The 25692-nt window shown below is 35.6% G+C and overlaps 1 protein-coding gene across 1 annotated transcript; it reads left to right on the top strand.

The window, feature by feature from the left end:
* Positions 1-19409: 19409 nt before the first annotated feature.
* On the top strand, positions 19410-25037 carry mdfic2 (MyoD family inhibitor domain containing 2). Its single transcript, XM_060867141.1, has 4 exons — positions 19410-19616; positions 19956-20037; positions 22278-22475; positions 23668-25037. The coding sequence occupies exons 2-4, from the start codon at positions 19956-19958 to the stop codon at positions 23922-23924; spliced, it is 537 nt and encodes a 178-aa protein (XP_060723124.1). The 5' UTR covers positions 19410-19616; the 3' UTR covers positions 23925-25037.
* The last annotated feature ends 655 nt before the right edge of the window (positions 25038-25692 follow it).

Genomic DNA, 25692 nt, shown 5'->3' with positions numbered 1-25692 from the left:
ATGCACACTGTGAAGCATCCCAGTACAGGTTATTGGCAGTCTTGGAACGCTGCTCGTCCATATAATTGGACTGTAATTAACTTAGTATAAAGGTAGCATGAGAATGTGTGCTTTTAAGTCACTTCATGAATATAATGAATTATATATAGTGTTAATTAATGCTGCTATTTTCATCAGTGAACACATGCATTATTAAATCAAGTCTATTTTTTTATATTGAAAATCTCCAGTTTTTCTTATATCACAATAGACAGAAATGAATTTTCATTGTATGAACTGTGATATCCAACACAATTTGTTTTGAAACCTCTTTACCACAAATGCATGATGTTACATGATATATCAGAGAGATGAAAATATCAGATTGCTGTTTACTTACAGTTTGTTGGCTTTGGTTCAATTAAAATATCAAATTAATTTATTCTTCTTTAACAGAATTTTTTATGTGTTATGTATTTCATGTGTTGTGTTTTTTTCTCATACATTTTTCAGTTTGCATTGTTCATTATATTTCAATCATTATATGTTTTACATTGTACTTTGAAGAGTATGTGATGTCAATATGTCAATCAACAGACAGAGAAGGAGCTTTGTATTAACTCTTAATATTAGTTTACCTGTGGAAAAAAAACGTTATATTTATTGCAGTTTAAATAGATGTTGATGACAGTGCAGAAAAAAAAATTCATTACAGCTAGCAAGTCACCAAAGAGACAACAAAAAGAAAGAAAAAAATTGCTGCTATATAAGACCACAGGGGGCAGCAGGATATTACAGTTTCCAAAGAAGAAAACTTTTATATTACAACTACTTCAGAACATACTCTCATGCTAAGTAGCTATTTAAAACCTTGACTTTGTCTGCTATGCATCCTGGATATATACACTTCTATTCTCACATTTATTATCTCTTTTTAAAAAAGCTAACTAACAACGAGCAAGTTATCTATACTATTACATGATCACCACGAGCTACTATTATAGAACAATATCCATGTACACTTTCTTTACAAACAAAATTGCTCTTTTAAGAAAACTTGATAATAAAGCCTATCAAAAACAATACTCTGGGATACACGGTGAAATCTTGAGACTTCCTGATTTTCCATATTAAGAAAAGATCGATACAGGTTCTGAAAGTATTGCTACAGTGCTGAGCATAAATAACACATCCGGTGTCAATATAATTAGCAAAATTCAAATTCAAAATTTCAAATTCAAATTTATTTGTATAGCTATTTTTACAATTGACATTGTCTCAAAGCAGCTTTACAGAACATAAACATACTATAAAGAATAATATAAAGAATAATAGAACACAAAATTCAAGATTTATATTAGATATATTTAAATGTGTTTGTATTTATCCCCAATGAGCAAGTCTGAGGTGACTCAGGCAGCAGTGGGGAGGAAAAACTCCCTTGGATGGTAAAGGAAGAAACCTTGAGAGGAACCAGACAGACACAATGGGGAACCTCATCCTCATATGGGTGACAGTGGAGGGTGTGATTATAAATATACAATCTGACAAATGTTGTAATGATGAGGAGATTGTTGTCCTCAAAGACCACATGTAGTTGGCATCTCCTCTTTAGTATCACAGAGTCTAACTGGAGCTGGTAAATCTCTAGATGCCTCAGGATCCTCACAGAGTCAGCCTCATCTCAGTGGAGGTCCAAAATCTTCATGACACGGAAGACAATCAGAGCTGTGTCCCTCCAAACCCCCCAAAAAATTATGTAAACATTTTGGAGCACAGAGCTCATTCATATAGATTGAACTGTGGTCAGCAGAAGACAGGAGCTAACTTATTGAAAAAAATAACATGGATATAGAGGAAGAGATGCATGAATTGTATATTCTTATGTGGACAGCGGTGCTGTCGAATTCTCATGAACGGAACTGATATGACCAAGAGGTTACTCAGCCCCAGAAAAGTTTAGGTTCCAAACAAATCATGGAGCTTACGTTCTGTCTGAAGTCATTACATTGTAGGTATAAAATGATAAAAGCATCATGTAGCGTCACTGTACAGTTTGTTTGATTGATGTTCCCAGCTAATTAACGGCAGCACTTAATACTTTAACTCTGCATAAAAAAATTCACCCAGCTCTCCTGTTTGTGCACGATCAGTCCTGTAGGACAGCTATAGCTAGCCAAATAATTAGTCCTTGGATTTCATGGGCTCTGTCTTATGTCCTTCCCTGGATGTGTTGTCGATTTTTACATCCCACTTGAGAACTTAATTGTCTGCCTTGACATTTTCCAATAGATAAATTTCCCATAGCATGTAGTTTTCTTGGAGGTTATTATACCTGCAGGGTGTGAAATTAATGACACATAATTGGCTGATTAAACATTTATTGATTAGAGAATTCTTGGGCGATATGGAAGAAAGGATGTTACACATCTTATTCCCTGTTCCTGAGGCATGTGTCAATAATATGCACCAAGTCAGTGGAAAACTAGTTTTAAAGCTGTAGACAGGGGGAAAAATGCTTTTATAGTATTCCTTGATCACATTGTGCCAGATAGGCAGTTGTTGGCAGGCAATCGATGTGGAGTTGCAAGCAAAATATGTAAAACTTGATAGTAACTAAGTGTAAGTTTACGATGTGACAATGTGACACCAACCCCCTTCTCCAACACAGTGCCAATCATGTTTAGAAGCCCTCTGAGAGTCTGTGTGAAGGTGTGTTTTTTTTTCAACCTTAGAAAACAGCCATTGGCACATTATCCTCATTCAAGGTCAGTGCTATGTTGCTCTCTAGCTACTGATGGACGCCTGGTCCCTCCAGACCCAGTGTGCAGAGCGGACTCAACCTGGAACATCTGTTCACCAGCGGCCCTGGCTGCTCTGATCTGACACACCAACCCAATTCCCACTTCAGGGCCAGATGGCAGCCCGATCTCTCACTCTCTGGAGCGCTGTCCACCACAGCAGCCCAAACCTAGGTAAGAGCCAGCCAAATAACCCCGTCTACGCTCACCGCCAGCCCCATAGGTATCGCCCCAGGCCTGGGCACCGCCGCTCACAGATGACCAGCCTCCGGTGGCTCCACCAGTCCCTCCTGTCAAAAGACAAATTGTCCGACAGCCTGCACTTTTATGAATTCACCCTCAGGTCTTAGGTGCAATAAAGAGGTTAAAGAAAATCCTTGGCCCACTCAGCTATGTGACAGAAATGGATTTTTATTTATTTAAAAGTTTTAATGCGATGAGGACTAATGCTATTTGCTTGCCTATATTGCTTCCATTGACTAAGACCAGGGAGATTTCCAGGTGTCAAGTTTCATCAAAAGTTTAGATTTATATTAAGGCTTATATTTTTGGTGCATTTAAATGGAATTACCAATTTTGCATTATTTAGAAGACCAACATTTTTATATTTACCACACCCTTATAATTAAGAATAAGCTCACAGATAATGACCCTTAAAAAAGTATAGTTGTGAGCTTTGGGTGTGGATTTTTTTTTTTTGTTTAAATCTTTGAACGCATATAATATTAACATCAATAACATGGCCTAATAATATTATGAAAAAGATGTGTGATTTTGTGCATTTTAAGTAACATTATATTTTTTATATAAATTTATACTTATTATACATTATACGTTTTGTATAAATTATGCATCAGTAATAAACTGATTGGAACATTGTGATCCTACTCAATATTTCATACTATTAATAGAAACATTCATTATTTCTGTAAGATATACAGTAATACATTTTCTCTCTCAGCAAGGTAAGCATTCTGCAAGGATGAATCCAGTGAACAAACATTTACCACCTTCTCATTGGAGGTGTAATCTGTCTATCTGGTTTTATGCAATGTATCTGAAAAATCTGTGAAAAGGCAACTTATACAGGATCCAAAGGAGAGAGCAAATGCTTTATAAAACTGCATTCACGTTTGTCCATTTGTCTATATTATATTAAGAAATTAGAGAATGTTCCTGCCTTTAAATTGTACACTTAGGTCTGGAATATTACTGTGCTGGTTTGTAAGGACCAAGAAAAGTTGGTCAAAAAATTGTTGGGGTTGGCCAGGGGTTAAAGTAGAAAATATGGCAGCATATTAAAGTTAGCATATTCTAATTATTCAGTATCTTTTTAAACAATTAAAATTACTATGTGTTGAAGATGATGGAAAACACTGCTCACTGCCCAATTCACCAGATCCCTGACCTAAACAAATACAAAATATAGAAATGATATAATTATAATCACATATCAATTGAATCTTTTTTTGCTTTTCTTTATAAGTTCAGTTGTTAATTCCTAGCTTACTCAGAGTCATTTCTGAAAGTCGTTCTATAGCATTGCGTGTTAATCTCTTGTGTTTTCTCTTAAGTGAATACTTCTAAGGCTCTTGAAGAGATAATCTTGCTACAGTGCCCTAGATTCTGTGGCATTGCAGCTACTCATGCAGATTAGTAGCTCTAATTAAGCTCTTATTTTACAGAGCACACTGAAGTATGCACTCCTTACAGCACTTACACGCATAACAGTGCAAAGAATCTCTACTTGACTTGGATTTTCTCTACCACGTATGCATAAAATGCCAATATCGAAGACGGATATGAGATCATTTGCCACAAGATTTCATCATTTACCTCACTGCTCACCAAAGCAGCTTATCTCTATAGACTATGTTGTTACACCAGATCTAAAGTCAGCTAAAAAAAAATATCTTTCTTAGCACAGACCATGCATACAAAAACGTGAGCTTATTCAGTGCACGCACTGTAAACGTTCTTAATTTTTGCTGTACTTGGTTCAACGGGTGGAAAGTCCTCCAGTGATAATGTGTTTAATTGGATGATAGACTTCACTCATTGAATTATTGACCAATGACTGTGTTAGAGAGCAGTGTGGGACTTGCTCAGTGTTCAAAAACTGCAGGAGTGTATTCCTCTCCATCAAAAAGCACCAGAAATTAATATGTGTGCACATAGATTATAGACAGAAGAGTTTTCCATGAATAAATGCTTGATATTAATTAATACTGTTTAAGAATGTCATTGGAACCAAGTCACATCACAATTATGATTATTCTGCAAAATATTTTACTTGGCTCTATTAACGAACAGAAATGACTTTCTATTAACGAACAGAAATGGCTAATAGAACATGCAAATATTGATCCAAATGGCATATTATGATTTGATTTGTGATCTGTCATGAGAAATATACAGACTGGCAAATCTTTGGGTTTATTCATGCATCGGATAACCTAAAATTAAAACTTGCGCTGACACAAATGAAATGCTGATGTGGTTTTTACTGGTGGGGCATTACTGCAGTTAATTAACCATCCATATAAAATTCCCACCTCCAGGTACAATTACCATAATTGTTAGCAAATATCCTGCTTAAAATGTGACACATTTAATTCAGTCAAATGAATATGTCCTGAACCGAAAGTACATTTTGATTTCATTTCGACACGCTGAGGAATTTCCATCCAAACATGAAAGGAAATTGATGTGACATGAAAATAATTTCAGTGTGTACCAAGAGAGCAGTTATTGTTCATTATTGCTATGGATAAACCCTGTCCAAATAAATAAATAAATCACATACAGTATGTATTATGGATAATGTTTATTTTGTACAACATTGATGATAAAACAATAAGTCTTACTCATTGAAATTAGAGCTTAGACAATCATAATATTTTGGGATTTAGTCTGCAAAAGAGTTTGAACAATCATTCATTTATGTTTTATTTTGAATTATGTTGGTTTTTCTAGCCTTGAGGTTGTAGTCAATACAGTATAATTCCTCTTTTGATTCTTGAATGAATGATAGCAGCCACTTGAGTTTATTAGCTAACTCAGTCTATCCAACAATAGGTATTCAATGTTAATAAACTGCTAACATATTAGATAACATAAGGCTAATAAATCGATTGTGTGCTAAAAAAACTGGAAAGCACTAGGTTGACTTACATCATACAGTACAATCAAGTAGCTAGGTTCTATATCTATTGTTGAAGCTGGGAATACACAACAATTTAATACCAGTACACTGGCTTTCAACTTGCTTTTGTTGCTGCAATTCTGATATATAATGAGTCAGAACACTGTTGGCTTTCAGTGTGAGATGTTTTTTCCCTCTACTGGGATAAACTTACAAAGAATTTTAATGGATGAAGATAACACCTTTAAATTTCAGATGCTTATGTACAAGCACTTGGGGTGTCTCAGAAATAGGTTTGATATAACCATTTACCATGAAGATATACTGTAAATATTTGTTTTTAAACTATAACATTTTTTGTTTTTGGGAACTTTTTTATGAAAATCTTGCCCCTAGTCGGCAAAAGAATAACACTACAAATGTTATAAATTCTACAGCAAAAAACTACAAATTCTTAAAGCCATGAGTGTTTACTATCATATAAGTCATTAACAACAACCGGGGAGTGCGATATGACAGGACACTGAATGCTGAAATTTGGCACATGTTGGACATTTCTTTGTAAAATTACAAAAAATTCCCCCAAAATCACTAAAAAAAGATTTATTTAAGATTTAATCTATTATTTACATTTTTATGTTTTGGTTAATCGTATTTTGGGCTTAAATTTAGTAATACATTAATATTTATAATCAGATTTTGATTATGATCAGATCTGTTATCTTGATCATCATACACCACACCCCTCCTGTTAGAGCCTGGGTCTGAACATTAGAAATTTTAGAGCGATCCCTTCCCTAAATGTTTTCAGGATATCAGGAAAAATATCAAAAGCAACTTGAGGGCTTTTCACACTTAAGACTTTACCCAGGGTTAACAAATAATCCTGCCTGTTCATAATCTGATGTTTCACATTGTTCATTATTAAACTCTTTCTTAACCTTCTCATTTGCATCGTCAACAATTGTGATTGGTTAAATACAATGAGCAGCTGCTCTAAATATCAGCTTGTCTCACACTTTCACATCAGTGAGAAAAAATGCTCATGATGTGAAATCCTCCTTATATGTTTAAGTCTCCTGTGAGTCACAAAGAAAAGAAAACCAAGACAAAAGACGAAAAAAAGAAGAAAAATGTTATACTTTTTAATTACCGTTTGCAATGTTTCTGTGACTGTACAAAGGCACACACTGTTCAATTTCTGATACGGTGTCTGTCTCTAAGCATCTATAGCCATAACATTCTAACACTGCATTGTTTGGCACCTCAGTGTAGGGTTAACACCACATAAGCAGAGCTAATCCTGCTTCAGAGCAGCATTTCATAACCTCAGGTATAAAGCCAGTGCTAACCCCATTTCTAAATTACAAGTGTGACATGTTCCTCTACCTGGGGTTAAAAGCAGGGTTTAGAACAATGATAACCCAGGGTTAAGCAATGTCTGAAAAGCTCTATTAATCACAGAGGACTGTAAATTTTTTCTTCCTTGGGCCTGTGAAAAAAAGAATGAAGTAGCTAAGAATAAACATTTAGCATGATATACCAGTTTTAAACCAGTGACATGTCAGCCTGGGTGAAAAAGTAAAGCCAAAATGTTTTTTAGGCCATCTAATGGCTGGCTGTAGTATAATTATTAACCCCTTTAATCTTTCCATGTTAGTGAATATAAAATAAAAAAAAACTTAGTTTTTAATGTTAAATTATTTTCAGGAATAAGTTTAGTTCTCTTTGATATTTCCCTAATGATTTTTCCATGTGATAAATGAGTTTTGAAGGAAATTGATTATGCAGGAACTTTATTTGAAGTTTTCTTGTATGGTGCAAATTTTGTTCTAAACCAAGTAAACCAAGGTAGCTATCACTAGCTCAGTTTCCTACAAATGTATAATTGTAATGACTGTATGACCTTAGTAAACGCTAAAAGTAGCTTAATAAGTTTAGACAGATATTCATTTTAAAATCATACTCTACATGGGGAGAATGAGGAGAGCATAAATGAGTGCACTTCTTCTGTCAGATGGGTAGCTTACAGAAGCTGTTAAAGGTAGATGAAAATCTGAGTTGGCCAGCAGAGTCTTCTGCTTTCAATTTGTCCAAATACAGGCTTCAAATCTGCATTATAAGAATCAAATCAGTGGCATCGTGTTGTCCACTCTTTTGCACAGTCATTGACTTCAACCAGTTGATTTTTGAAAAATATACAATGCTTGATGTCATGCTAAACACTCAGCTCCTAAATGTTGCCCCATTGTCACAGAATGTTAATCTGTATTTAAACTCAAAGTGAATTCATGTTTTAGTGCAATTTAGGCACAAAAGGTCAGGAGAGCTAAAAAAAACATAATAACTCTGGCACCCTTGTCTCATTTATTTGCTGAACTCTAGAAATGTATTATTTCATTTACGCACACATATCTTTCAACAAGTACAGTACTGAATATATTTTAAGTGGACCGAATAATATGGTGTGTATCGTCATTATCAAATAATTGTGCAACTACATCAGTGTTATTGAGCTATTGAATAGTTTATTACTAGAAAGAATGACGGCTTTGTTACAGCAACATGCGTAAATAACAATATAACTTTGACAGGGTCATTTGCAGGTCGTTTTCCCACCAATTATTAAAACCTCATCCTATTGCTATACTGTAGTTGGAAGCATTTTAGTAATAATGCAAATAATTATAATAAGGATCAAAAATCAAAAGTCTTTTTCCTTTTTTTAGGATGCTGGCAAATTGCACATTTCTGCAGCGCCTAGCACTCAGTAGACTTTATAATCAATGAGCTGTTTCATTTTCAAAGACAAAAAGCCAATTAATAACAGAAAATGTGTGCAAGGCTGGGCGATGAAGTAACAAACCCTTCATTAAGCCACAAATAGATATGATCACTTTTTCAGATAAAGATTTAAACAGTCCCATTAATTGTGGTCATTACTGCTGGAGCCGTATTGATTTAAACATTGCATGGGTTAAAATAATGTATTGCGGAAGAGTTATTCTGCTAGCTTAGCCTCTCTTTCGCCTCTTGACAGAATGTAATCAACAGATTGTTAGACGTGCATTTTCTGGGTCTGCGACAATGCTTGATGGATGGGGTCAAAGAGAGCGTCTGTAACCCATCTATTGCCACAATTTATTATCTTATTATAATTGTATACACAAACATTGTGGTGATTTACGTGACATAGTGAAAGATGAAATCCGATTATATTAAAAGGGTTGCTCACCCCTGAAACACCTTTCAGTGCCTGCTTTTAACAACATGGTTATTGTTTTATTGATCAGGGTTTTATTACGGATTTGACATCCATGTTATGTGTTAATCGAAAGGCGGATAATATTTTTGACACATATTTTATGAGATTATGACCACTATCAATTATATAACTGCTATTTTTCCTTATCCCACCAGTCTGGGCCTTGACAAGGTTTGTAACAAAGCTACCCATTTCTCTTGTGTCTCTTGTCCCTCCGGTATAGGCTTGTATGATGGCATTGTCCATGACCCGAGAGAGAGAAAAGGGTTTAAGATGACGCTGATGCTAACTCTGTGACCCTACCATCCTCTTCCACTGTCCTGGCCTTCTTTCATCTTTTGTTCTGGAAAGTGATGTAACTGTTAGTGGGACATATTCATTGTGCAATACTACCTTTCCGCACTTAAACTCTTTTCATTTATGAGAAAATTATACAATGGAAAAAGCTCAGCTTCTGAAGTAATGACATATTTTTCATGAAAAGTACATTTGGTCATTCAGTGGAAATTGAAGATAACAAATCTCCTTTCCAGCAGCACAAAGTGTCATTAATTGACTTATTTACAGAAGCAAAAAAAAGACGAGATTTTATTAAAGAAAATCTTGTACATAAGTGGTGCGACAACATTTAAACCCTAGAAAACAATGTATGTGTTAAATTCACAAAAATGCAAGAAATTGCATATTTTCTTGATTTTCCCTCATTCCCATCTAAGGAAAACAGTTGCTGAATAAGTAAAAATAATCAGAAAAAAATATTAATTAATTTGTTCATCTTATTCTCTATAATTGAAAAATCTAGAAATGCCATTAGCTCATATAATAAAAGCAGTGATAGAATTACTTGCACATAGGGAACACTTTGTGGCACTCAAACTTTTTGGTGGCACTGTCAGCAAATGTATTTGTTGGCACAGGCCAGCAGTTAAGAACTTTGAGTTTGTCGAACTCATTTACTGTCTTTTTGAAATCTACATAGCAATTATCTTCCTGCATAATCAGTTTAAGACCTTCAGTGTCCACAGGGCCTTGAAACATACTTAGAATAATTGTTCAGCAGGCGATTTGAAGTTCGGAGGAAATTGCTTAATAATCAGATCCCAGGAAGCTAGTATTTAGTGGAAATAACTGCATTTAGTGCAGAAAAAAAGGGTTCATTCATCACTTGGCCTTAATTTGGAGTATTTAGATTATAAAACTGGTGATGAGCGGAAACTTATTAATTGCTTTTTTTTTTATTGTTGAAGTGTGTCAGTAGTACGCGAAGAGCAAATTTAGTTATTCTTCTGATGATCTAGTTGTTGTTTGCAAAGCAGAAATATATAAAATAGAAGTCAATAGAACTAAAAAAAAAAACATACCACTGGAGCATTACTCTGATGCTAAATTATTAAGAGTAAAAGAAAGAAGTTTCAATTAACCTTGCACTGAGAGGTATCAAAGGCCTTATTAATGATAGTAATGAGAAAGAAGGTATATAAAGTACAGTTCTGGCATGCAGATGAGCTTCCTGCACTGATTTTAAGAAAGAAAAAAAAGTACAGGTTTTGGCAGACACCTTTAAACAGTGCAACTAACATTTATCTTATTCATACAGCTCAGCAGTTGAGCATTAATGTCCAGCTCAAGAGCCCAACAGTAACAGTTTGGTCCTCCATGGGATTTAAACTCAGAACCTTCTCATCAACATTCCAAAGCCATGGAGCTACCACTTCAGAACACTTAGAACAAGGGCAAAGAAATATGGGACTAGCATTTTCTTCTCCTTGACTCATTAAGTATATATGAATCAAAGGGCTCTATTATCCACCTGACACCACCAGGGAGTGTTTCTTTCACCAGAACTACTTAAGGCATGACTTGTAATGTGCTTTAGCTTAAACCCAATCATAATCTGTCTTACACAATAACAACAAGCCTATTCTTTACTGAGAATATCTGATGTCATATCATAATTGCACCAATGGTAAAAGCCTTTTTTCTTATTTAAGGTCACCTGCAATTAGTCACTTTAAGCATCTATTTTGTGTGTCTAAGAAACAAATGTTCCATTTAAGATATTTAACGTATTATTCTTTGGCAGCCTGACTTATTCAGGCTAAAAGTGTTATGTGCTATAGGTTTTTTTGACACTTTAAGATAAATAAAAATAAAAGAAGAGTCAATCAATGAAGACAGCACTTCAAAAAGGTTTGAATAATAAAAAAAAAGGAAAATGGCAATAAAGAAAGTTGTGTCGTATATAAAGATATCAGATCACAATGGGTTCCGAACATCCTGCCTTTTCTCTTTTTTATTTCCTACATACTGTCAGGAATATCAAGAAATCAGAAATATTCGTCAAGGATAATCAACCTGACATTGACAGCTAATTAAATAAAGAATATAGCCAAATGGACTGCCTGAAACCAATATGGGGTGAGAAAGGAACAAAAGAAAATCAGAGTTAATAGAAAAAAAATCTATTTAGTCATTTTATAGGCTTGAATAACTTCCAGGGTTTTTTGAGCCCCCCTTAGATTATCTCGGCAAGTCCCAGGTGAGGCGATCGCCTTAGGAAACCTACTCTTCCTTCCCTATATAAAGAATCCTCTAGAGACATTATTCATATACTGTTAAGCTCCTATTAAATCAAATTTTCCCTTCCTTTTTTCATATTTCTATGATTTTTATACATTTTGAGGTAATTTATCCGTAGTCTTAATTGGAAATATGGATATCTATTTTCAATTTCAAACTGGTGGGGTCTATTTTATTTTTTTTTGCTCTAGAGATGTAGAAATATGGTCTCATATGTACATATAGCAGAGCAAACTAAACAGCACAGAAGAGCTACAGTTGAAGCCAAACATTACCTAGACCTAGGCTAAAGATATTTTATCTCAGTTTTCACACCTTCAAGCATTTCATGTTGACATATTTTTTTTGGCACAATTTTTACAACAATTCAATAGAGACAGACTTATTTTAGCTTTAATACAACATTTAAGAATACCAGTTAGTTCAATTTTCATATTCAGTAAGTAGACTGCCATTTTAAACAGTCTGGAAAATTCCAGAAATTGATATAATGATTTTCATGATGATGTAAAATGATTTAATGATCAATGTAATAATCTTATTGCCTTTTTTATTATTTTACTTTTTATTTCTAATGATTCATTGAGATTGAGTCAAATCTCAGAGTGCTAGCAAAATGGAATAAGACCGACTATAAAACTTGCATTAAAAGGGACAGCCATGCCAGTACATAGGTTATAAAATATTAATTGGCATAATGCCGGTAACATAATTTTTACAAATATGAAATAGATAGTAATCTAAATCATATCTACATCAACATTGTTTGAGGTTATGTTGTTATTAAAGCTATGCTATCCTGCTGCTACCAAATCTATTGTCATGAACCACTTCTTCGAATCTTTCAGCTTTTTACAAAACTGAGGTCAGAGTGCAGGGTCAACCATGATACAACATCCCTGGAGCAAAAAGAGGGTTAAGGGCCTTGTTCAAGGACACAGCAGTGGCAGCTTGGTGGTGCCAGATTTTAACCCCTACTAGCATTCAACAAGCACAAACTTGTTCTACAATACCATGAACACATACCATGAATTCAATATACAAATGTGCATACCTTTTAGATGAAACATCAAACTGTTCATTTTCTTTCCATTTTCCCTAGAGGGGCCACAGTAGTAACAGATTAAGGAGGTCAGCCCATGCAGAATTTATCCTTGGCAAAATATTCCAGGGCCTCCCTAGAGGTACAAGATGATTCCAAGCCAACTGTATATATAGCTATAGCATTTTCACTGTAATTGCTCTTGTGTATATGCTTAATACAGCTCTAGCAGTAGCTATAAAATGAGCATCCTTACCCAGATTAAAGATTTCCTGAATTGCTGAGATCCTTGCCCCTGCATGGAGGGTAAACTCAGCATGACAAATGTCTACTTTGGACCAATATTATATGCAAAAATAGGAATGTTATGCCCCCCAGACTAGACACCTCTCCAAATTTGGCTGTTTTATTAATATTCTTTCTTTAAAAAGAGTGGAGATGAGACACATCCACCATAAAAGAACATGGACATAACTATCACAGCATTCATGGAGATGCCAGATCAGTGTAGAAATCCACTTCAAAGTATCAACTCAATTCCCAAAAAAACATGTAGGCTGGGTTGGCATATTCCCAAAACCATTCACAAAGCTATGCAGGAAGAAAAGAGTTGGTACACTCTTTCATGACCTTGACAGAACCCTAGTGGTTCAACTACCAGATGGATTCTCTTCCACAGTACATGGAATAGACTTTTCCAAAATAAACACCTTCTTGTCCACCATTCATGTTTGCCAGTCCACAAGCATTGCCTCATGTCTCCTTGCAACTTTAAAGTAGTCTCCTGGCTATCTTATTTCTCTAAATTGAATCAGAAAAAACTCCATGTGGCCTTCTTAGACAGCTATAAGCACATCCTACTGTAGGTTTAATGCGATGACAGGCACTGACAGCCTTCTGGCCACAGCTTCTTGTAGCTGCCTCTTTGACTGAGGATTTGAATATGGCTAATTCAGTCTCAATCTTGCCAGTTTCAGTCAGAACTATGGAGATTTTAATATACCAAACTGAAGCTAATATACCAAACAACCTTAAGGATATTCTGGGTTTACCAGCTAAATCTAGAAAACACCCTGTGATAATACAATCACAAATCTGATCATTGACATTCCATTGAGGGCTCTGTGTTTTCAAGTACATTTTGAGTAATTCTGTGTTCAAAATGTGTTTTTATTGACAGTCCATATTGTTAAGACTAAAAAGATGATCGTCAACTTTAGGAAGACCCTAGAAGACCACTCAACATAATCAATGACTTGCTGTGCACATAATCAAGGACAGCTCTTGAACTTTTAATGCAACCTGCACAGCAAGGCAAGAAAGGCCACTAGCACATACACTTCATGTAAAGGATGTAGAGAGCCAAAGTCCCCCTCCTATCCTCATCACCTTCTACAGTGGAACAATCCCGAACAGCTGTCTCACCATGTGGTAGGGGACCTGCACAATCTCCAACTGCAAGAGAGCAATGGAGTTTCTACAGCAGATTGGTTGAACAGCTGAAATGATCATCAGAATCTTTTTACCCACCATTGATGTCTTTTACAACAACTGCTGCATCTGCAAAGCCACCCGCATTGCAGATGGCCTCTCTCACCCCTCACATGAGCATCAGCGAGGGAGCATCAGTGCCACCACAAGGAGATGCCAGCAGACTGATTCTTCTTGGTCTACCCATCACAGATGGGTGTTAGTCCATGTGATCACCATGTGTCACTTAAAAGATGGCTGCAGATGCCACCAGTTCAAGAGTAGTTCTTTGTGACATGTTTTCTTTGACAGGATCTTTCGGTCATTTATTTTTTGATCTCTGCCCTCAGATCTGTTCATGTGGCCATACTTAAAGCTTAATGATCCCATTGACATAGCTATGAGATTCACCAAAGTGCATAAGCTCCTTCTCAAGCCATGAAGAGGGCCATGAAACTGAACAGCTCAAAAATCATCTCTTTATTCAGTTTTTTTTTTTCTGATTTCTTTTTTGTTCATTCTTAGAGTCAGGCTTAATGTACCTATAATGTCTATATCAAACAAACAAAAACATCCCTAAATCTCTAAAAACAAAGTTTAACCTTCCAACATTAGTTAAAATTGACATGTACTTTATTATATTGAACTATATGGAATTAAAAAAATATAATTTTTATGGCTTTATACATATCGTCTAAAGGAAAGGGCATTTCTGTTGAATGCAGCTGCTGATGAATGATATTTTTATCCCTGTTTTATACAAATGAATTAGTCCATTTTGTCATTACACATAACATATTATTTCATTACTCCAGGCTATTGAAATGGGTTAAACCATAAATCATTTAGAGGCAGAAAAATCCAATTGCAGTATAATTAATATTAATCTAGATTTGAAATGTGATATCAAGGAAGTGCCATGGAAGCACATTTCATCTCATTTCATGTCTTAAGGTGAAGGTCTATTGTAAGAGTACATTCTCTGAAGCCTTAAGCATGTGTATTTTATATCATGCACTTTTATATCCACTGCATGAGTGAATGTACATTTTAGTAGCTTTATATTTTTTGTTTCGTTTATTCATAATTGAATTGACAAATATAGACAACAGGCTCATGTTTTTTTTTTTTTACAGTGGAAGTAGGAGAATCACACAACATGCAAACAAGCATGTATTTACTCACTCTCACTTTCACTCATTTTCTACCGCTTATCCGAACTACCTCGGGTCACGGGGAGCCTGTGCCTATCTCAGGCGTCATTGGGCATCAAGGATACACCCTGGACGGAGTGCCAACCCATCGCAGGGCACACACACTCATTCACTCACGCAATCACACACTACGGACAATTTTCCAGAGATGCCAATCAACCTACCATGCATGTCTTTGGACCGGGGGAGGAAACCGGAGTACCCGGAGGAAACCCCCGAGGCACGTTGAGAACATGCAAACTCCACACACACAAGGCGGAGGTGGGAATCGAACCCCAACCCTGGAGGTGTGAGGCAAACGTGCTAACCACTAAGCCACCATGCCCCCTAGCATGTATTTAATGTATGTATTTATTTATTCAGTTTTGATGATGACTCGCCTTTCTTTCTGGAAGCTAATCAAAAAAAATCTTTCTTTGCATTTTCTGTAATAACAATTCAGAAATGATGCAGCATGATTCCTGAACCTTATTTTATTAGAGATGTTCAACCAGCTCTCTGGTGGTCCACTTCTAGAAATATTCTTGGGGAAGGTGACAGCTGGCATGTCAGCTGAGCCCAGCCAATCACAGGCTATTACACTGGAGATAAAGGAGAACAAAAACGTCAGACAAGCATAAGGTTAAAGGGTGACGAGGTGGACTCCCAAGCCAAGCACAATGCTGAACTCCAAGACAGACAGGATGGTTTTTCCAGCCAACTCAAGCTCAAGCCAGATGCTGAAAGGGCAGCCTCCTAAACCAAAGCCAATGATGAGGAGATGGCCTTGCAAGCCACACTTAGGCTTGTCACCAGTGTGGTCTCTCATGTCCAGTCCCAAGGGTGAGGTTGGTTTAGGTCACAAAATGGTATCTTAGCAGCTCTGCAAGTCACATATCCTTAACACTGATTACTCACATCTCATTACCTTAGTCTCAGGTATGTAGATTAGCATGTTGTTCTTGCTCTCACATTGTTTTTGGAGACTGATACATGTTTCCACTTTCATTTATTTGTGTTTTGTTTAATAAAACCTTGCACTTCAATCGTCCTCCTTAACTGTGACGCTCATACTATTCATCTTTGATTACCTTTCCTAGATGAAAGGGAAGAAGAGCAAATAAAAGACACGTTTTTATTAAAGCAATGTAAATTAATAGAAAGAAGAATTGATTGAATAAAAACCTGTTACAATTTCATTGTGTCACTTCTGAAGACCTAATTCCATTCTAATGTAAAGGAAGATTGTTAGCATTTAAAATATTTAGTTAAAACATGTAGTAGTTACTGTAAGATTATGATTTTATTTTATTTTATATTTTATTTTCTGGTGTTCAACACTATTTGCAATTTGGTTTAGTATGACAATTTTATACAATTTGCCTTGTTTGCATTTATTATGCAAATGTGTGTGACTTTCAATTTCTGCCTTTTGCCATTATTTTTGTTATGAAAAAAGTCTTTAAGTAAAATAGATTAGTTTGGGATATTAACTTCAAGCCTGACCAGCGTTTCATTTGTTCACAGAGTCTATGTACACTGCTATGCCATTGTACTTCAGATATACACTTTATAATGACACATTTTGTTGACAAAAGGCATCAAATCTAATTACAGATTGCAGAAGCAGGTAAATTGTTTTCAGCACAAAAAAGGTCCGATCCAAAATATTCTTTCTGTACAAACCATAGTTTGTATGTAAAATATGTAAAGCAACAATATTTGCAGTAAGGTTTGCCCATGCAGTCTGCATGGAGCTTTGTGTTCCTGAATAGCTTATGCCTAACACTTGCTCTCAAATGCTTTCAAAACCTTCCCACTAATGCAATTCTATGCAAACCTGGTTTGACCTAATAGCCATAATCCAATAGATCTTATATTGAATAAAACCCCATAATGCTCTTATGATGCCTCTAACATTCATATTTACCAAGCACTTCCCACTGAACAAGGTATCTGTGGCCTGCTCCAAAAAACACACACACACACGCACATACACAAACACACACACACACACACACACACACACACACACACACACACACACACACACACACACACACACACACACACACACACACATCTTAATTTTTCAATTAAGCAGCCCCTTGTTCTCTAAGCATATGCAAACACAGTGGGGCATCCTTTAAAATGCAACACTAATGTTGAGGCTAATTAGAGGACATTGCCAGGCTTGTAAACTGAGACCAATTGAAATACAGTTTTGTATTAATCTGTCACTGCTCATGGGTTTTTATTTTATTTTCAATTATTGTTCATGCATGTACATTTGTTTAGTGGACAAGTAAATAAGACTCTATTGGATTTATCTAACACCTCAAGTTTATAAGCACTGCTCATAAACTAACTTTCTACTCTCTATATGTAATCTCATTTTAATTGCTTTTAGCATCTTTTTTTATATATTTAGCTTTTTATTTTGTTTTTATTTTGAATTTTGATTTCTTCATCAATAACAATAGGAGTTTTAAAATTATACAAGATATGAACACTATTATAAAATGACACTTTGGGGAATAACACTTTTTTATTATATTGTTACACCGAAGCTAGCTAAATTACTTTGCATTATACAGTACATGTGTACATGTATGCTTTATTGAGTATTGCATAAATTGAATTTAATAAAAAAAAGTCATTCCTGAGCAACTTTCCTGCAAAGGGAATCCTTATAATAACCCCTAATAACACATGATTGTCTATTTTGAATTACATGTTTGTTTGACTGGGAAAATCCCACAGGATTGTTACCTATGCTGATTTTACCACTCTCTGAGAATTCACCTATTTGCACCTATAAGTATCCAATCCATAAAATGTATACTTTTACATTTGCCTTTAAGTAGCTGAGGAAATTCTTAGACCTATAGACCTTTAGAGAAAGCCTAGAGGATTTCTGGGAATAATTTAAAAGGTTTTCCATTAAGGAACTGTTTTGTCCACACTGTGATATCTTCTTAATTTACATTGTCCTCTTAGCACCATAAAACATACTGAAAGCCTTACATAAATGCCCAGTTTGGATTTTAATACTTAATGGCAAGATTTTAATTGCTCTGTGTATATGTATATAAGAGTAATAAAAAAACATAAAGCTTTTGCCTTTTGTGTAATTTCCACAGTTATGAAAGTGTTACAAATGTACAAATGTTCACAGTTACAAATGAAAGGTGCAAATCAACAATTCTTTGATTTTTCAGATTTAAAAAAAATAAAAATAATAATAATCACGTTTTATTATCTAAATTATCCAAACTTATAGGAAACATGTTTCTTTGAATCAAGAATCACAGCATATTCTATATCTGTGAAAAGCTTGGTACCCACAAAATATTCCTCATGTTTACTGTATATGTTAGTCATATAGTACATCAATTTCATTTCATCTTTCATTTCGCTTATGTATTTCATTTGTAAATACTTTGCAATTTGTAACAACTACATTAAAAAGTAAGGTTTATGGATATTTTTTTCTTCCAGAACACACACACACACACACACACACACACACACACACACACACACACACACACACTACTTGTAGAAATATCAGCAATCAACTAATAAGTTTGATTGTGATGTCTGGTGGTGCTTGTGTTTGTTTAGTTGTTTGTTTGTTTGTTTAGTTGGTTGGTTAGTTGTTTGGTTGCTTAGTTAGTGGCTTGATCTGATATTTTTTACTACTACTTGCCTGTAATGTTTTAGCAAAATCATATAGTGTAGCTATAAAAAAACAATATTAAACTCTTTGTATTGAATAAAATATATTAAAATAAAAATAATAAAGGTTTTGGTTCATTCGCCCTTGTGTATCGATTCGAATGATTCCTCTAAAGGAGTCGTTCAAATAAAATGAATCGTTCGCGAATCGCTCGTCAGTCATTCCAACAGGGTGCCGGATTCGTTTGATAAACCAGTTGAATCTTTGTTGTTGTTGTGCATTATTTTAATCGTTCTACAGCTTGAAAAACATAATCTGATGTATTTATCCGTATTATGCTGTAATATCGTGGCCAAGTAAGTAAGGGTGGATGGCTCGAGGAGATGTCCTCGCGCGCACCATGAAGTGTGTTATTCCGAGTGTGACGACTTCTTATTCTTCTTTCATGTAGCTTTAAGGGTAAGTGCTGAAGAATTGTTATAAATTCATAAACACTGTATATATACAGCAAATATACAGTACTACAGATTGGTAAAGTGTTTTTTTTTTGTGTGCATCTTTAGATTATTACTGTTACTTATTTATTATTATGGTTATATATATATATACACCTTCATCCAATGTTTCCAAAGTTCCATAGCATGTACAGTTTTGCTTTGTTTTGATTTGCATGGCCTTTATTTGTACTCTGTGCTTTGATTGTAATTGTGCATCTCATGTCCTGTTTCAACATTGTGCCTTAATCTGGTGGTATCTTCTGTCCTGTATCATCCATGCTTTGTTGCTATGATGGCATAGATGGCTGGAAAAAGTTTGCAAAGTGATGAGGTGAAATGTGACATGGATAGAGCTGAGGAGAAAAGCACTTTGCCTAAAGATGGTAAGCTGTGAAGCTTTTTAGTTTTTTTATTAGACTGTATAATAAACTGGTAGACTCCTATATTCAAGATTAAAACTGATGGATTATTGCAAGTCATTATTTAGTCTGGGATAAAATTTGTACTCAACTGAATAGTAGTTAACTACACAATTGCTTTTCTTATCTTCATACTTTTGAGGCCTCTTTGGAATAGGCTGTGACATGGTTCGTTTATTGTGAGGGAAAGAGAGAGGGAATTGTTGTAGATTTTACTTAAAATTTCACTTGTTTGAAACCTAGTTACACTTGATCATTTGAGGTGTAAAACACAGCAATGTTTTAGTATTTAGCATGTTTGCCTCACCCATCTGGGTTTGGGAGTTGCCCTGTGTGCAAAGAGTTTGCATTTTCTCCTTGTGGTTCAGGGGTTTACTCCAAGTATTCCAGTTCACAGTCCAAAGACATGCATGACAGTCTAATTGGCATCTCTAAATTGCCTGTAGAGTGTGAATGTAAGTGTGTTTGCCTTGTGACGGGTTGATGCCCCAGCCAGGGTGTCTCCCAGGTTGTGCCCCACATGCCCTGAGATAAGCTGCAGGTTCCCTGTGACTTTGTGTTGGATAAGTGGTACAGATGCATTGACACAACAGATCTCTTGCAAAACAAAATGTTCTAAGGTTCATAAACCTTTCTGGTAAATCACAACAAACTCTTGCATTGAAAACAATTAGTTATAGTGTTATTGATGATGCCCAGATGATTAGTCTCAGTCTACATTTTACCTAATTTTCTGAAGTATTTTATGTAGGTGTAGAATAAGTTATATCCCATAACATTTCCATTTGTTTTTTCTTACTGTTACTTATATGATGAATGAACAATATCTTTAAGTAAAATATGTCTGCGATACTAATCAATAATAACATATTAAATGTTAAATAAAAGAGAGAAAAAGTTCATTGAATAATTCATTTGGGAAAGATGGGAGAAAAATAAACAGGCATGCTCAGTCAGGGCCATAATTCATTAATAGTTTGCATTCCATTCCGTCTGTGAAAAGCAGATTCATTATTGAAGACGTTTTTGGGTTCTGAGGCCAGCAGCTGTGTATGTGTATATTTTAGCCATGGATTTGGTTGAGCTTATGAACACCTAAGCTTGAGGAAAAATGCTGGGAGCAAATACTTGTCTGGGACTGAAGTGTTTACTTTATTCCTTTAATATACAGTTGTGCTCAAAAGTTTGCATACATTGGGAGACTTTGCAAGATGTGTACCTTTTTTTTAAAGAAAGTTCAGGTGACAAGGCAAATCAAATTTAATTTCATTTCTTATAGGAGTCAAATATGTAAGGCATAACAGAATGGCACGATCATCAAACAAAACAGCAAAAAAGGAAATAAGGAAATTAGTTCTTAATATTGTGTATTGCCTCCTTTAGCATCAATGATGGCATGCAGTCTTTTGTAATAATTGTGCATGAGGTCCTTAATTCTCTCAGGTGGTATAGCTGCCTATTTCTCTTGGCAAAATGCCTCCAGTTCCTGTACATTTTTTGTTTGTCTTGCACAAACTGTACATTTGTGATCTCCCCAAAGTGACACAATGATATTGAGGTCAGGAGACTGCGATGTCCTCCAGAACCTTCATCTTTTTCTGCTGTAGCCACTAGAGGGTCAACCTTGCCTTGTGTTTTGATCATTGTCATGTTGGAACATGCGAGAGCGTCCCATGCGCAGCTTTAGTGCTGTAGAATCCTGCATACTGCCATCAATTTTTTTCTAACTGTCATGTTTCACGGGAGCTTGCACAGCTCCAAAACATAAGAGACCCACCACCATGCTTTACAGTGGGCTTTTCATCATCCAAATTTAGCAAATTGTATCCAAAAAGAGAACTACTGCGAGACTATGAGAGGTCATACTGTACACAGAAATGGCAGAGAACAAAAGCGTCAGAACTTACACATACTTTCAGTAAGGCTTAATCATAATAATACATGAGAATGGATGACCAATAAAAAAAGGATAAATGAAGAAGGCGCTGTAGATTTCATTGGAGGGTGGATAACTTTCCATGATTGCAAACCGTTATGAGAGCTTTTTTCCCCCACTAATAGGCAAGATTTCAGAGTTGTTAAAATTTTTTTGATTATGCCACCTTATCTCTGCTTCCATTTGTATCATATGCTCTTATTGATTAAGTCTAATGTACATAATACATTTTTGTATGCTTTATACTCATGACACAATGTTTCCTCAGATTTACCATGTAAGATGGTGACTAACACAGCTCCAGGCAGGACCATGCAGAGACTCAGTCCCATACCTGAGCTTGATCCTACAGAAACCAAAGCAGATTCAGCCACTTCTGGATCCTCATATGGCCTCTCCTCTGTGGATAGGTGTAGCACTGTCTCCTCTTCCACAGACTCCTTATCTGACAATCAGGATGTTGAAGGTGACGGAGTAAGATGTTGAAGCTCTAGAGTAACTATGCTTAATGCTATAAGTCTATAGAACAACATTTCTTGTTACACATTATGTTTCCAATTCATATATTCAACACAGTTGAATTTCAAGTGATTCAGTTCAAGGTCACGAATCAGATCATAGTATCAGTATTAATGGGGATAATGGTTCATGAGTGTTTGCGCTTGAATCTATTGCGTGTGAGTAAGTAAAAAACCTTATACTCAATATTTTCCTATACTCAATATTTTCAGTAGTCCAAATTTCCCTATGTTAATCCCAACGTTTATTCACATAATTCTGTTTTGCATATACTTATCGAGGGTGTGAAAAAGACAGTAGAGGTGATGTTTTGACATACAAGAAAGAAATGGTCACCAATAAAGATGGATGGTAACTGATTAGGCCTTTAAACGACTCCCTGAGTTCCGTCTCTCTTAGGGAGGAAAATGTGTGTCATTAAATTATGCATGTGTTAGGAAATGCCATGGGAAAAAAAGGTGCTTTTAAATGTTATAAACAAGAAGTACAGACAGCTACCATTAAGGGATGTTGAGTGTCTCTCTAGAAGCCAAGATGTTTCTTATAAGCTTTTAGGTTTTATTACATGTACTGTATGATGATGTACTTGGTGTTCTTGTTTTGTCACAAGGCTTTCTTTCGTAATGCAATTTAATAACATTATGAAGCCTGCTATTGTGCATCATCGTCTAAATGCCAGTAATAATGTTCTGCATATGTATAAATAGATATATATTAACGGATCAGATGGACAGATGGCTGCCATATGGAATGGAAAAAATTTTAAATCACAATTCAAAACAACTAATATTAAGACAAGCCAATTCACACATAGGACAGATTTTCTATAAGTCCACATACTTTGTTTATGGTATAATCTACTTATCTTCTATGAACGTTTCCCTTCAAAGAGAATGCATCAGTGTACAAACCACCTGTTTACGATCACAATATACGTACACAATTAGTATATATGAGCTGGCTATTAAAAATTCTTGCTGACTAAACTGATAAACTGCAAGACAAGACAACTGATAGTACACTCCATTAAGATGCCTTGAGACAACTTATGTTTTCCGTTTTGTGATAGCTATGAATAAGGAATGAGTTCCTTGCTTACTGCCTGATACTCCTTTGATGATTTCTTTTCTGTTTATCAGATGCCTGTGCAGGGATCATCCTCAACTGCCTCTTCTGCCAGTTCTATGACCTGTGCATCATGCTGCCTGACACGTGTAAACGTGCTGCTCATCAAATCTGCCCAGCCTGCAGCTATTTGTTTGCTCCATTAGAACCGGTCCAAAGCGGCGAATGGAACTGTCACTGTGATATTGACTGTGGCCTACTTGATGCCTGCCAAGAAACAAGCGATTGCCTGGAGTTAGCCATGGAGATTTCAGAGATTTGTTACCGTTAGCAGGCTAGCAAAGCCAAGAATCTTCGCAGTAGAATTGGAGACTACAGGGCCACTCTGAAGCCAGTGCAGCATTGTCAATATTACTGCTTATTTCACATGAGTGTCAAGTTGAAATATTACATAAACATCAACTTTGAATGTAGTATGTCTATGTGCATTTAAATAATGGTAGGTTTTGGCATGGTGAAGCACATCAGTGCAAAAAAAATCTTTTTAGGAGCACATAGAAGACGGAGGCAATCGGATCCAGGAGACGGTGCGAGACATGCTGATATAAGCACTTGTGCATGCTCAGGGCAGTTGTATCAAAATGTCATGAGGAGGTGTCTTCAAGGTCTTCATGTTATCCTTGAGCATGCAGCCTGATTAAATTGGAGTATGTTACCACAAACAGCATGAGATGATGTTTCTGTTGAACACCTTTCTAGAGTCCATCAACCATTGTTCTCTGTTCAAGAAGACCACTCCCTGGAGTGCACAGTGACAACTTAGTAGATCATTTGAGCACTTGTAATGTAATAGGAAAGCAGCAAGTACTGAATGTATGCATATGTGTTTGCAATGAATTCATTCTTCTCTTCTGCTACTTAAAAGGGATATTAGCAATGAGAAATACTATATTGCCAAAAGTATGTGGACAACTGACTCTCAAACTCATATTGTGGTTAGTAAATATTGTTCCTTCCTCATTTTGCTACTGTAACAGCTACTATTCTTTTGAGGAAGGCTTTCCACTAGATTTCAGAAAACAGCTATAGGAGTTTCCTATTCAGCCATAAGTGCATTAGTGAAGCTGTGGTGTTCCAGTTCATGTTGAAGGTCATCATTGTGGTTTGATTAATGCTACAGTATACAGATGCACTCTAGACAATTCTGTGCCTCCAACTTTTGACACAAGTTTAGGGAACTACTACATGATGGTGTGATGATCAGAGGTCCGCATAGTTTTGACCGTGTAGTGTATTTATATATCGTATATACAGGTCATTTTTGTGTCATACTAGTAATTCAACTTGTTATTGTGGTATAATTTTCAAAATCTTTCACCACTCATCAGAGAACCTTTGGTACTTCAATGAAAGCAGGAGGTTCCTAAGGAATTTCTTGAGCATGTCATGAAACTCAACATAAATCTTTCCAACTATTCAGTTACAAACAGGAGTCTTGTTATTTAGCTTGCTCTGAATGTAGCTGTAGTATTGAATTAAATTCAGTGAGTCTATGTTTACATACTGAAATCTGCATGTGGCGTTAGAGGATGTATGACATACTGATGAATAAAAGAATGTTGTTCCGATACCTCACTGCAGTTTGACTACTCCCGAATTTTAATGGCAAAGGAAAAAAGATAACTAACCACCTTTATTGTTCCCCTGCTGTTCTCCTCAATTGAACCTCTTTTTCAATGTGTAAAAGCATTTATCAAAGAAAAATGAATGTTTCTTTTACACAATCCGGCACATTGCCTAGTGTGTAAACCAATGAAATCGCATGAAATTGTTTCTAAATTCCATTTAAACTCCAACAAGAAATAATCTTTATTGTAGTTATTTCGATTCTCTCATAAATTATATAATAAGAATGCTGTATAGCCTGTATGCATGTTTAACACAACGAGCTTAGACAGTTTCAAAAGATTTATCAGGTCATGTCCAATTTCCCTTTTTTTGTGCTTTTTGTAAAGTAATTATAAAACCCAGCCTATTATGGTGCCATAAAATAACTTATTGTGTCCCACTGTGGTTTTTCTACACAAGTCATGCTTGTG

Source organism: Tachysurus vachellii, chromosome 4 (assembly GCF_030014155.1).
Source record: "Tachysurus vachellii isolate PV-2020 chromosome 4, HZAU_Pvac_v1, whole genome shotgun sequence".
Taxonomy (NCBI): domain Eukaryota; kingdom Metazoa; phylum Chordata; class Actinopteri; order Siluriformes; family Bagridae; genus Tachysurus; species Tachysurus vachellii.
Note: the sequence above shows the minus strand (reverse complement) of the source record. Positions and strands in the feature narration are given on the sequence as shown.

Bases quoted from the DNA above. Each gene is read 5' to 3' on its own strand.
- mdfic2 (XM_060867141.1), top strand. From the start codon at position 19,956: ATGGCTGGAAAAAGTTTGCAAAGTGATGAGGTGAAATGTGACATGGAT. The intron at 20,038-22,277 runs GTAAGCTGTGAA...ATGTTTCCTCAG, and splicing joins AAGCACTTTGCCTAAAGATG to ATTTACCATGTAAGATGGTG. The intron at 22,476-23,667 runs GTGACGGAGTAA...TCTGTTTATCAG, and splicing joins TGACAATCAGGATGTTGAAG to ATGCCTGTGCAGGGATCATC.